Source organism: Sapajus apella, unplaced genomic scaffold, assembly GCF_009761245.1.
Source record: "Sapajus apella isolate SASKATOON/1434 unplaced genomic scaffold, GSC_monkey_1.0 scaffold11, whole genome shotgun sequence".
NCBI lineage: Eukaryota > Metazoa > Chordata > Mammalia > Primates > Cebidae > Sapajus > Sapajus apella.
In genome coordinates this window covers 7943947-7958415 of record NW_022436951.1, presented here as the reverse complement: position 1 = coordinate 7958415, position 14469 = coordinate 7943947, and the positions used below count along the sequence as shown (strand labels likewise).

The following is a 14469-nucleotide window of genomic DNA, read 5'->3' as shown; positions in this document are numbered from 1 at the left end:
GTAGCATTTGACTGCAGCTTTCCCATAGTTTTTTGTTTTTGTTCTTTAAAGATCTCCTAAGTTCATTAATAATGTGAAATATTATCTTTCTAGGAATGCAAGAAGCAACACCAGGAGGTCATATCAGTTTACAGAATGCATCTTCTGTATGCTGTGCAGGTATGGTAATACCCCTTGAAGTATCTGGACATCCTAAAGAAATACGGCAGCAGATGTTGACAGAACTCCCATTATTAGACTATTTGAATGAACAAGAATTAGAGGAGAATCCTTTTCAATAGGAAGCTTGAATATGCCTTTTGTATTGCTTTGGATTCTGTGTCAGGAGCCTCGTGCCCTGTTTACTAGGAGCAGCCCCATCTTTTAAGGCAGGGCCTAACTCTGTCACCCAGGCTGGAGTGTAGTGACATAATCTCGCCTCACTGCAGCCTCGATGTACCGGCTCAAGTGATCTTCCCACCTTAGCCTTCCAAGTAGGCAGGATTACAGGTGCCCACCACCATACCTGGCTAATTTTTATATTTGTTTTGTAGAGACGGGGCTTTGCATGCTGCCCAGGCTGGTCTCAAACTCCTGAGACCAAGAGATCCACCCATCTCAGCCTCCCAAAGCGCTGAGATTACAGGCATGAGCCACTACACCCAGCTCTCCCATCATTTATTGAGGAATGAGGGATGATGTGGTCCTTCATTGGGAGGATGAGGGCTTTATTTTCCAGCAATGCTGATCTTCTCAGAGCTACCAGCGCTGCCTTAGCTCTATGATGCCTGCTGTTCTGGCTGCTGGACTCATATTTGCAACTGAGACACCTTTGCTGAAGGATTTGGTAGACACTGCCACCTTATCTTACAGCTGGATAAGGGAAGGGCCCTTTCTTTGACTCAGTTCCTCATAGAAATGTGGGAAATGATAGGGCTGGCATTCCTGTGAAAGATGGGTAAATTAGCTCAGAGCTTCATCGCACTCAGCCATCTCATTCCCCAGAGAAGGAAGTTCCATGGCTTAATTTAGGCTCTAATGAGTATCTTATGTTTGAATATCCTAGGGCCAGATGGATGAAGATGTCCAGAAAGTACTGAAGCAAATCCTTACCATGTGTAAAAACCAGTCTCAAAAGAAGTAAAGTGGATTCCTTGGCAGGACACTGCCCCCTTGTCATCATCTTCGTGTTAGATCCAGAGTTGTTGGCAGCTGCTGCCATTGTTCTCATTGTATACACTGTGGCCTAGCGTAGCTTCTTCCCTTTCCAAAGGTTTTTGAGGACTTGTCCCAGAAGAAGACTAGCGCCTCCGAACTGCTTAGAGACTTCAGACCAGCAGAGGTGAAAGTCCCTGTCATCCCTTCAGATTCCAGAGCTGGAATCAGCCACACCCAGAAGTCTGGTCCTGATGCTGGCAGGGGGGGCCCCTCCTCCATACCTGACCAGCTGAGTGGCTTTATCACCACCAAGTGATGTGCTGAGGCCTCCTGCAGTGAATGCTGCTTCCATTCCTGCACTCGGGCTGTGCCACTCAGCACAGGAGAGCTCTTTTTGCCTTTGGCTTTCAATTCCAAAACATGATTTAATTCCTAACTAAATTAGTATGGCACTAGGTTATGAAGTATCTGCTTAAAACTCTTTATCATGACATCCTGTGGATTTTAAAACTCCTAATTCCATGTTTTCTTCCCATCTGCCTTATATATCTCATCACCCTGCTTATCAATATTCATTTTGATGAGCACTATTAACTAAAATACGAACCTTAAAAACAAAAGCAAGTTGTCCTTAAAAGTTCTTTTTTTAAGTAAATTGTTGACACATTGCAAATTTTCTATGCAAACTTGCCTCCTGCTGTTATCCATGAAGCTCAGGAAATCCAAACATTTGTGTTTCAACAAGGGACAGTAAACTGTGTGTTTACAGCCAAAAAAAATGCCTCATAGTTCTTAACCTCAAGTTTTATAAAAGTGTTTTTTTCTCTGTAATATTTTTATTGGCTCATAAAGAAGTTTTCATATCTAAACCCCTAAATAAGTGAAATTACAGATTATATTAAAATATTTTTTAGGTAGCCATGCTTGAGACTTTTTAAAAATATAACTTTTTCCTCAAAGTTTTCAGCTATAGCAAAAGGTAATTATGTATGCCAGACTTAATATAAGCTGCCACCAACATTCCTAGAACTTTCAGCCATTGGGTCTTCAGAATTGTAGTGCATTTCTGAATCTAGCAAATTCTCTTTTTACCCATTGGATGTTTTTGAATGTCTTGACTCTACCCGCGCCCATAAATGATCTCTGGAAGGACTGTTAGTACCAATCTGTTTTTCAACTTCAAAGCTAAAAACCCTGATATGGTAATATTATGGTGCATAGCAGAGGTCTTGAAAAAAAATTTCTGTTCACTTTCCTTTCAGCTTCAAAATGTTTCTAACATGCTTGCAGCTTCCTTTGTGGCATTAGTCTTGTTGAGGGAGAGAGACAGAATCCAGGACTCTCCAAAGTATTTAACTGAAAGTAGGGCCTGCTCTGACAGGGCCCACATCCCACAGGGCTGCCTGGGCTTAGCGGGTGCTTGGCTGTACTGGATGATATGTTGATCTGTATTGGATGAAGACCAATGACAGCAAAGCAAAATTGGCTTTAAAGCTTGGTGTTACTTTTCTTAAGTTCAATTACAGTTAAGCAATTTCAAAAATGCTCCAAAGAAATGTGAAAGGACTTTTTGTCACCGTACTTCAGAAAATACAAAACAACCCCTTCTGCCCCCCTTCCCCCCAACACAGAAATGCTGCAGAGTATATAAAACTTGAGACATTTTTGTAGGATGCCTGACAAGGTGTAGCCTTTTATCTTGTTTCCGGATGCGTATTTATTACAAGTACTCTGGTTAAATATTGAAAAGTTATATGCTGTAGTTTAGTATTTTGTCTTTGTAATTTACAGAAGTTATTGCAGAAAATAAACTTGTTTCATTTTGCATTTCTGGTCTTGATTTTCGGTGTGTTCAGATGCATATCACACAGGCTTCTGAAGATCAGTTCAACAGCATTTCAGCATGACGGGTCTTCTAGCCTGCGCTGTGACCAGCAGGTGCGAGGTGTCCACACTGCCTCACAGTCTCACATCATTTCCCTTTCCTAGCTCTCGGATTCACCCTGAGCTCTGCCCCAAGTATCAGCCACTTTGGGGCAACTGAATCACAGTCCTTTAATTCACAATTGCCTCTCATTTGATCTGGAATCTTTTTAACTGTTTGGAAGTCTCCACTGGATTTTTTTCCCTCTTCTTTCTTTTTTTGAAAAAGTAATTCATACACACAGTAAAATACATATATATATACACATATATATCCAAATATCCAAATACATTCTCCTGTCCCGTTATAATTCAGTTCATTCCTGACAAAACTCTTGTCAGGTGAATTGTGGCAAGGTTAAAATCATAATTAAAATTGTTACAGGTTAAAATAACAAAGATGACATGAAATAAGTACAATTACTTAAGGAGTTAGCATTGTTTATCATCCTACAACATAACAAGGCCATTTCCCTTCACTTAGAACATGATTCCATCACCTCTACTTCAGTTTCATTGTGCCTTCCTAATACACACTGAAAAAAAATTTCTTTTTTTTGAGATGGAGTCTCGCTCTGTTACCCAGGCTGGAGTGCAGTAGCAGGATCTCAGCTCACTGCAACCTCCGCCTCCCGGGTTCAAGCAATCCTCCTGCCTCAGCCACCCTAGTAGTTTGGATTACAGGCATGCCCCACCATGCTAATTTTTGTATTTTTAGTAGAGACAAGGTTTTGCCACGTTGGCCAGGCTGATCTCAAACTCGTGACCTCAGGTGATCCACCTGCCTCGGCCTCCATCAGTGCTGGGATTACAGGCATGAGCCACCGTGCCTGACCACACTGAAACTTATTTCAAACAAAGCATGTGTGTGATACTCAATTGGACCTTTTATTTCCACTGTGGCCAACCACACAACTCAGAAGGTGACTTCATGGAGACACTCAGCTGGGGAGGAAACTGAGATAAACCCAAATAAGTCATCTTTGTTTGATAGAAATGCCTCATAAGGCCAAGTTAGGGTATGAAAAGAAACTCTCCTGCCTCTGCAATTAGCAGCTGAGACTGTAGGAAAAGTGAAAGGAACCACAAATAAATCTTTCTCTTATTCCCCAATCCTCAGTGCATCTCCCCAGAAGCAACATCTATTAAGTTTCTTTGGTGACCTGAGACATTCTCTGTCTATATGTACATGTAGGCATGTATTTTTCTTTCTTTAAATATCTTGGAGATTATACTCTGTCAGTACACACATCTCATTCTTTGTAACTGCTGAATAAAATGTCAGAGTATGGGCTATATTTTATCTTGATAATTCCACATTATGAAAACTGCTTACAGTATTGTAACTACAAAAATGATGCAATGACCCCTATCCTATGTATGTATGTATGTCTTTACATGTGTGAGGATTGTTTGAATTTTCAAATTGCTCATTTCTACATTAGCTTCCATTAAGATACGATATAGGTTGAAAAAAATATTGTTCATATTGTCACATTAGAAAAAATGGCCTTCCCTTCATGTTGTTGGTTAAGAGTTATCAATTTGTTTTCCTTACATACACTTTAAGACAAATTCCAAAGCCTTTGATAATTAAACCCACCAGAGGACGATCCAAGATGGCCAAATAAGAACAGCTCTGGAGTGCAGCTCCCAGCGAGAACACAGAGGGTGAGTGATCACCACATTTCCAAACAAATTTTTACTGCCCACAGACCAGGAGATTCCTGGGCAGAAATGCACCACAAGTCGCCAGCACAGCTGTTACAGCCAGCGCAGCAGATCTCCACACAAAAACTGAAACAAATCTGCATGCTGTTTCAACTGGTGCCTGGAATGCCTGGGAGACAAAGTTGCTCATTCAACTGAAAAACAAGGAGGCTGAAACAGGGAGCCAGGTAATCTGGCTTGGGGGTCCCACCCCCACAAAGACAAGCAGTCTGAAACACTCTGGACTGAGAGTTTCATAGCAAGCACAGCTGGACCCTGGACAATCCAGCTCTGTGGGGGGAAGGGCATCCGCCATTACTGAGGCAGTCTGCCATTACCGAGGCAGTCTGCCATTACAGAGGCAGTCTGCCATTTCAGACACAGTTTGCCATTACTGAGGCAGATGGCCAGTACTGAGGCATTTCTAACTAAACCTCTATAAACAAAACTGCAAAGAAGTTCACACAGCAGCTGGGCAGAGCCATGGCAACTCAGCAACGCCTCTGCTGGCAGACTGTGAGTAGGCTACCTCCTCGCTGGGCAAGGTATCTCTGAAAAACGGCAGCAGCACATCAGGAACTGATAAATAAAGCCCCACCTTCCCAGGACAGAACACCTGGGGGAAAAAGGCAGTTATGAGTTCCACTGCAGCAGACTTAAATACACCTGCCCAGCAGCTTAGAACTGAACAATGAAGCTCACAGCTCAGCACGTGAGCACCTATAAGGGACAAACTGCTCAAGCAGCTCCCCGACTGTTGTATATCCAAAAAGACACCTCATAAAGAACAGCTCAGGCTGACATCTGGCAGGTATCCTTCTGGGACAAAGATAACAGAAGAAGAAACTGGCAGCAACCCTTACTGTTCAGCAGCAGCTGCAGATGATCCCCAGGTAAGCAGGGTCTGGAGTGGACCTCCAGCAGTCCTATAGCAGAAGGGCCTAACTGTTAGAAAGGAAAACTAAAAAACAGAAAGAAATAACTTCATCATCAACAAACAGAACATCCATTCAGAGACCCCATGTGAAAGTCACCAACTACAAAGACCACAGGTAGATAAATCCACAAAGATGGGAAGAAGCCAGCACAAAGAGAATGAAAACACCCAAAACCAGAACGCCTCTCCTCCAAGGGATCACAACTCCTCACCAGCAGGGGAACAAGGCTGGATGGAGAATGAGTCTGATGAATTGACAGAAACAGGTTTCCAAACGTGGGTAATAACAAACTTCTCTGAGCTAAAAGAACATGTTCTAACCCAATGCAAAGAAACTGAGAAGCTTGAAAAAAGGTTTGACGAAATGCTAACAAGAATAAACAGCCTAGAGAAGAATGTAAATGAATTGATGGAGCTGAAAAACACAACACAAGAACTTCGTGAAGCATACCCAAGTTTCAATAGCCTAACAAACCAAGCAAAAGAAGCGATATCCAAGATGGAAGATGAACTCAATGAAATAAAATGAGAAGGCAAGATTAGAGAAAAAAGAGTAAAAAGAAATGAACAAAGCCTCCAAGAAATAAGGGATTATGTGAAAAGACCTATGTATGTAAAATAGGTATGCCTGAATGTGACAGAGAGAATGAATCCAAGCTGGAAAATACTCTTGAGAATATTATCCAAGAGAACTTCCCCACCCTAGCAAGGCAGGCCAATATTCAAGTTCAGGAAATACAGAGAACACCACAAAGATATTCCTCAAGAAAACCAACCCCAAGGCACATAAGCTTCAGATTCACCAGGGTTAAAACGAAGGAAGAAATGCTAAGGGCAGCCAGAGAGAAAGGTAAGGTTACCCACAGAGGAAACAGACTCACAGAGGATCTTTTGGCAGAAACCCTATAAGCCAGAAGAGAGTGGGGGCCAATATTCAACATCCACAAAGAAAATAACTTGCAACCTAGTGGGGGCCAATATTCAACATCCATAAAGAAAAGAACTCTGGCTAGAATTTCATATCCATCCAAACTAAGCGTCATAAGCGAAGGAGAAATAAAATCCTTTATGAACAAGCAATTGCTCAGAGATTTCATCACCACCAGGCCTGCCTTACAAGAGCTCCTGAAAGAAGCACTAAACATAGAAAGGAACAACCAGTACCAGCCACTCCAAAAATGTACCAAATGGTAAAGATCATCGACGCAATGAAGAAACTGTGTCAAATAATGGGCAAAACAACCAGCTAGCATCAAAATGGCAGGATCAAATTCACACATAACAATATTAATCTTAAATGTAAATGGGCTAAATGCCCCAATCATAATACACAGAATAGCAAATTGGATAAAAAGTCAAAACCATCGGTGTGCTGTATCCAGGAAACCCATCTCACATTCAAGGATACACACAGGATCAAAATAACGGGATGAAGGAAGATTTACCAAGCAAATGGAGAGTTAAAAAAAAAGAAGCAGGAGTTGCAATCCTAGTCTCTGATAAAATAGGCTTTAAACCAACAAAGATCAAAACAGACAAAGGCATTACGTAATGGTAAAAGGATCAATGCAACAAGAAGAGCTAACAGAAATATATACAGACGCAATACGGGAGCACTCAGATACATAAAGCAAGTTCTTAATGACCTACAAAGAGACTTAGACTCCCACACAATAACAGTAGGAGACTTTAACACTCCACTGTCAATATTAGACAGCTCAACGAGAAAGAAAACTAACAAGGATATCCAGGACTTGAACTCAAATCTGGACCAAAAAACCTAATAGATATCTACAGAACTCTCCACCCTAGATCCACAGAATATACATTCTTCTCAGCACCACATTACACCTACTCTAAAACTGATGACATAATTGGAAGCAAATCACTCCTCGGCAAATGCAAAAGAATGGAAATCATAACAAACAGTCTCTCAGACCACAGTGCATTCAAATTAGAACTCAGGATTCAGAAACTAACCCAGAACCACACAACTTCATGGAAACTGAACAACTGGCTCTTGAATGTTGACTGGGTAAACAATGAAATGAAGGAAGAAAGAAAAATGTTATTTGAAACCAACAAGAACGAAGACACAACATACAAGAATCTCTGGGACACATTTAAAGCAGTGTCTAGAGGAAAATTTATAGCAATAAATGCCCACATGAGATGCGAGGAAAGATTTAAAATTGACACTTTATTATCAAACTTGAAAGAGCTAGAGGAGCAAGATGAAAAAAACTCAAAAGCTAGCAGAAGACAAGAAATAGCTAAGATCAGAGCAGAACTGAAGGAGATAGAGACACAAAAATCATTCCAAAAAATTAATAAATCCATGAGCTGGTTTTTGAAAAAAAATCAACAAAATAGACCGCTAGCCAGATTAATAAAAAAGAAAAGAGAGAAGAATCAAATAGATACAATAAAAAATGATTAAGGGGATATGACCACTAATTCCACAGAAATACAAACTACCATCAGAGATTACTACAAACAACTCTATGCACATAATCCAGCAAACCTGTAAGAAATGGATAAATTCCTGGACACTTGCACCCTCCCAAGCCTAAACCAGGAAGAAGTCAAAACCCTGAATGGACAAATAAAAACGGCTGAAGTTGAGGCAGCAATTAATAGCCTACCAACCAAAAAAACCCAAGGTCCAGATGGGTTCACAGCCGAATTCTACCAGATATACAAAGAGGAGCTGGTACCACTCCTTCTGAAAGTATTCCAAACAATCCAAAAAGAGGGAATCCTTCCCAAATCATTTTATGATACCAACATCATCCTGATACCAAAACCCAGCAGAGACTCAACAAGAAAACAAAACTTCAGGCCAATATCCATGATGAACATAGATGCAAAAAGGTTCAATAAAATACTGGCAAACTGATTGCAACAGAACATCAAAAAGCTTATCCATCATGATCAAGTAGGCTTTATCTCAGAGATGCAAGGCTGGTTCAACATACGCAAGTCTATAAAAATAATTCACCACATAAACAGAACCAAAGTCCAAAAACCACATGATTATCTCAATAGATGCAGAGAAGGCCTTTGACAAAATTCAACAGCCCTTTATGCTAAAAACTCTTAAAAACTATGTATTAATGGAATGTATCTCAAAATAATAAAAGCCATCTACAACAAATCCACAGCCCATATCATACTGAATGGGCAAAAATTGGAAGCATTCCCTTTGAAATCTGGCACTAGACAAGGATGCCCTCTCTCACCACTCCTATTCAATATAGTATTGTTAGTTCTAGCCAGAGCAATTGGGCAAGAGAAAGAAATAAAGGGTATTCAATTAGGAAAGGAGGAAGTCAAATCATCTCTATTTGCAGATGACATGACTGTATATTTAGAAGACCCCATCGTCTCAGCCCAAAATCTCCTGAAACTGATAAGCAACTTCAGCAAAGTCTCAGGATACAAAATCAATGTGCAGAAATCACAAGCATTCCTATACTCCAATAACAGACGTAAAGAGAGACAAATCAAAAATGAACTGCCATTCACAATTGCTACAAAGAGAATAAAATACCTAAGAATACAACTAACAAAGGATGTAAAGGACCTCTTCAAGGAACTACAAACCACTGCTCAAGGAAATCAGAGAGGACACAAACAGATGGAAAAACATTCCATGCTCATGGTTAGGAAGAATCAATATTGTGAAAATGGCCATACTGCCCAAAGTAATTTATAGATTCAATGCTACCCCATCAAGCTACCTATGACCCTCTTCACAGAACTGGAAAAAAACATCTTAAGCTTCATATGGGACCAAAAGGGAGCCTGCATGGCCAAGTCAGTTCTAAGCAAAAAGAACAAAGCTGGAGGCATCATGCTACTGGACTTCAAACTATACTACAAGGCTACAGAAATCAAAGCAGCATGGTACTGGTACCAAAACAGAGATATAGAGCAATGTAACAGAACAGACGCCTTGGAGGCAACGCCACACATCTACAACCATCTGATCTTTGACAGACCTCACAAAAACAAGCAGTGGGGAAAGGATTCCCTGTTTAATAAATGATGTTAGGAAAACTGGCTAGCCATGTGCAGAAAGCAGAGACTGGACCTCTTCCTAACACCTTACACTAAAATTAACTCCAGATGGATTAAAGACTTCAACATAAGACCTAACGCCATAAAAGCCCAAGAAGAAATCCGAGGCAAAACCATTCAGGACATAGGCGTAGGCAAGGACTTCACGACTAAAACACCCAAAGCATTGGCAACAAAAGCCAAAATGGACAGATGGGATCTAATTAAACTCCAGAACTTCTGCACAGAAAAAAATGTGTCTATTAGAAAGACACATGCACATGTATGTTCATTGCAGCACTGTTTACAATAACAAAGACCTGGAACCAACCCAAATGCCCATCGATGATAGACTGGACAGGGAAAATGTGGCACATATACACCATGAAATGCTATACAGCCATAAAAAATGATGAGTTTGTGTCCTTTGTAGGAATATGAATGAACCTGGAAACCATCATTCTCAGCAAACTGATACAAGAACAGAAAATCAAACACCACATGTTCTCACTCATAGGCGGGTATTGAACAATGAGAACACATGGACACAGGGAGGGGAGCATCACACACTGGGGTCTATTGGGGGAACTAGGGGAGGGACAGCGGGGGATAGGGAGTTAGGAAGGGATAACATGGGGAAAAATGCCAGATATAGGTGATGGGGATGGAGGCAGCAAACCACATTGCCATGTATGTACCTATGCAACAATCCTACATGTTCTTCACATGTAGCCCAGAACCTAAAGTGCAATTAAAAAAAAATACATATATATATATGTAATTAAACCCCCTGTCTTAGGATAACCACATGAGATGCTGTGTGGGGAATACACTCCCCAAACATGTTGAAGCACAACCTTTTGCAATGTGTCATAACAGGAATGTTGGGTGCTGATAGTAGCAGAAATGTTATCCAACAAAATAGGGGGTGATTTTTTTTAGCAAAGTTAAGAAGCAGACAGCAAGGCCAAGAGTGAGCTGGAAAAAGCCACAGACCAAGGAACCAGGACATTCACAAGATTAGCAATTTCTGTTCAGCACCTCAGGGCAAAGATTTGTCAAGCATTATGGGAGTGTGGCATATTTGAGAAACAAAAGAACAAGGGCTGAGTGAGCCATAGTAGCTGGGCAAGGGAATAATCACTGGGTTCCAGTAAATGGAAAGGCTTATTTGAGGAGTAAATCCCCCATGAGATGAGTGGGAGGGAAGCAAAGAGATATTCCTGCATAGTTACTATAAAGCAGGCTCTTAAATGGGAAGAAACAACATATTCAAGAACCGTAAGTAGATGTACTAGATTATAAAGTGGAGGATACATAAGTGTATTAGTCTGTTTTCCCGCTGCTGATAAAAACATACCCAAGAGTGGGAAATTTACAAAAGAAAGGTTTAATGGACTTACAGTTCCACATGACTGGAGAGGCCTCACAGTCATGGTAGAAGGCAAGGAGGAGCAAGTCACATCTTACCTGGATGGCAGCAGGCAAAGAGAGAGCTTGTGCATGGCAACTCCTGTTTTTTTGTTTTTTGTTTTGAGACAAAGTCCCACTCTGTTGCCCAGGCTGGAGTGCAGTTGCGACATCTTGGATCACTGCCTCTGCCTTCCAAGTCCAAGCGATTTTCCTGCCTCAGCCTTCCAAATAGCTGGGATTATAGGTGCGTGCCACCACACCCGGCTAATTTTTTTATTTTAATAGAGATAGGGTTTTTTACCATGTTGGCTATGCTGGTTTTGAACTCCTGACCTTAGGTGATCTGCCCATCTCAGCCTCCCAAAGTGCTCGGATTATAGGCATGAGCCACCACACCCATCTGAAACTCCCATTTTAAAAACCATTAGATCTCATAAGACTTATGCACTATCACAAAAACAGCAGGGGAAGACCCACCCTCATGATTCATTTTATCTCCCACCAGTTCCTTCCCCCAACACGTGGGAATTCAAGATAAGGTTTGGGTGGGAACACAACAAAACCGTATCAGTAAGGGACAGAAAGGAGCAGGACACAATCAAATGATGTAAGCTGCTAACAGCCAGGAGAAGAGGGCTCCTTCTGTGTTACCTCCAGATGTTTTTAAAGCCATGCATTTAAGTCACACACCCTAGTAGGCAGAATAAGTCTTCCCAAAGATGTCCATGTCCTACTCCTCAAAAGCTGTGAATATGTTAGCTGTGAATCTAACCTGTGAAATGAATTACATGACAAGGAGAAATTAAGGTTGCTGATAGAATTAAGACTGCTAATCTGCTGACCTTTAAATAAAGATTAGTCAGGTGGGCCAAGTATAACAAGAGGGGTCTTTTAAAATGGAAAGAAGAGTCAGAGATTTAAAGATGCTGCATTGTTGCTAGCTTTGAAGATGAAGAGAACAAATCAAGGAATGTAGTAGGCAGGCTCCAGAGGCTGGAAAAGGTAAGAGACCATTTTCTCCTTAAGCTCCCAGAAGGAGCCACCCTTGCAGACCTCTTGCCTTTAGCCCAGTGACACCCATTTCAGACTTCCAACCTCCAGAATTATACAACAATAAAGTTGTGGTTTGTTAAGCCACTGAGTTTGCGGTGACTTATTACAGCAACAATAGGAAACTGGTACACACAGGGAGACCAAAATCTCCACTAACAAAGTTCCTAAAGATGATTTGTAGTTTATTAATTTTTTTTTTTTTTAAACACTGATATATCCCAAGAACTGTGCTGAATGCTAAAGGTTCAATGATAACAGCTCCTACTCACAAGGAGCTCATAGCTGGTCAAACAGGGCCTGCTACCTAGCAGGTATTCCATATTCACTGAGTGGGTGGATGAATATTTAGATGTATGGATTGCAGATGAGGCCCTCCATGACCTGATGCCCTGCTACTTTACTGGCACAGTCTTTTGTCTCTTCCTTCTTCATTTTTACTGCCCTTTGCTGTTCTTTGAACCCATTAAACTTGCTCCTGCCTCAGGGCCTTTGCACTTGCTGTTAACATCTCAGAATGTTCTTCCCTTAAATATCTGCACGTTTTGCTGCATGATTTGAGGTCTCTTCTCAATGCCATCTTGTCAGAGAGGCCCTGTTTAACTACACTATGTAAGATACCACATCTCTCCTGTCATGGCCACATCACCTTCCAGATTCCTTGCCTGGTTTTATTTTCCTCCATAACTGTTTATCACTTATTCCTAAGGTGACTCTTCTGGCTAAGGGAGTGAGTGAGTCCTGAAATCCAGCCTACTCTCTGTTCCCAAAGCTGTACTCCTTAGCAGGGGCCTGAATCTGGCTGAAGGAAGAGGCTTTTTCCAAATTCATACAATGTCACTGCATACTCCCTAAGCTGTGTGCCTTTCTGTAACTTGCAGAGACACCATATTGTTTACTGGCAGCTCTGTTTTTCTTCACCTAGTAGAATATAAATTCTTGAAAAGCGAAATTATCTTATTTATTCACCTTTGCTTTCCTATGGCTTAGAACATTATCTGGCATATAGCAGGTATTCAACAAATATTTTTGTCTGGGTGGATGGATAGATGTATGGAGACTAGAGAAACTTGCAAATAAACAGAAGTGTCAATACAATGTGAGAGTCATGATGAGATTGTGGACAGGATACTTCAGGAGCTCTGAAGCAAGGCATCTAACCCTTTCTTGAGAGACCACAAAAATGTGTTCCAAGACAAAGTTTATTTCAATTTCCTTGTCTTAAATTGCACAGTTCCTGGGGTTACAACAGTTTGGAAATAATCATATTTGATTTGGAGTTGGAAGAGCCTAGAAACACCCTCCACACTGCTTCCTCTATGCAATTTCTGCAGTAGCAATGCTTGCCTCTCTGCCTCCAGATCAGGGGAGGGAATGTGAATATACACAGTGGAAAAGCACTATCTACTTAAATTAGCGGGATTCCATTCCAGAGTTAGTGAACAAACCTAAAAGTGCATACACTACAACTAAAGTTTACATTTGGGGGACAGGGTTAAGATGGCAAGGAAAGAAAGTACCACAGAACTTAAAGAGTCTTCAAACTTTTGGCTGGCAGGGTGGCTCACACCTGTAATCCAAGCCCTTTGAGAGGTCAAGGCGGGCAGATCACCCAAGATCTGGAATTCGAGACCAGCCTGGCCAACGTGGTAAAACCCCCGTCTCTACTAAAAATACAAAAATTAGCCAGGCATGGTGGCGCACACGCCTGTAATTGCAGCTACTGGGGAGGCGAAGGCAGGAGAATCGCCTGAAACCGCGAGGTAGAGGTTGCAGTTAGCCAAGATTGCACCACTGCACTCCAGCCTGGACCACAGTGTGAGATTGTCTCAAAAAAAAAAAAAAAGTCTTCAAAGTTCTTTTATTTTGATTTATAATTTTTACAGATGCAGGCAACGTGCTTCTAGTTAGAGCTAATGAAATGGAGGCCAAATCAGAGTGCTGGCTTTAGGAATGGGAATTCAGTGCCTGTTCTGGTTCTATTTCCCTTCAAAATTATCAGCAAAAGTAAGTTTAGAAAAGAGACATTACCTTTAATATACTTACAATCTCATAGCCATTTCCTACAGTGAAAGAACACTGAAACCTTTCAATTTGATGACCAACTTAAGGAGTAAGAGAAATCAATATTGGAGAACAGGAAACAGGTTCTTCCTTTTTCCTCCTGTACATGTTAAATGCTGTTCATAGAGTCACAAAAATCGTTTACCCCTTACAGAAACCTGGAACCAGAAGGA

The 14469-nt window shown here is 41.2% G+C and overlaps 1 protein-coding gene across 5 annotated transcripts in view; it reads left to right on the top strand.

The window, feature by feature from the left end:
• Nucleotides 1-2964, top strand: part of RAI14 (retinoic acid induced 14) — a 186430-nt gene extending 183466 nt beyond the window's left edge. For 3 of the 5 annotated variants that reach the window (XM_032278992.1, XM_032278993.1, XM_032278991.1), the window contains 2 exons: nucleotides 94-159; nucleotides 1046-2964. In XM_032278992.1, coding sequence (XP_032134883.1) covers nucleotides 94-159; nucleotides 1046-1123 — 144 coding nt within the window. In that variant the 3' untranslated portion in view covers nucleotides 1124-2964. The remainder of the gene's footprint in view (nucleotides 1-93; nucleotides 160-1045) is intronic. The other 2 variants (XM_032278995.1, XM_032278994.1) reach the window with 1 other exon arrangement.
• Nucleotides 2965-14469: the final 11505 nt, after the last annotated feature.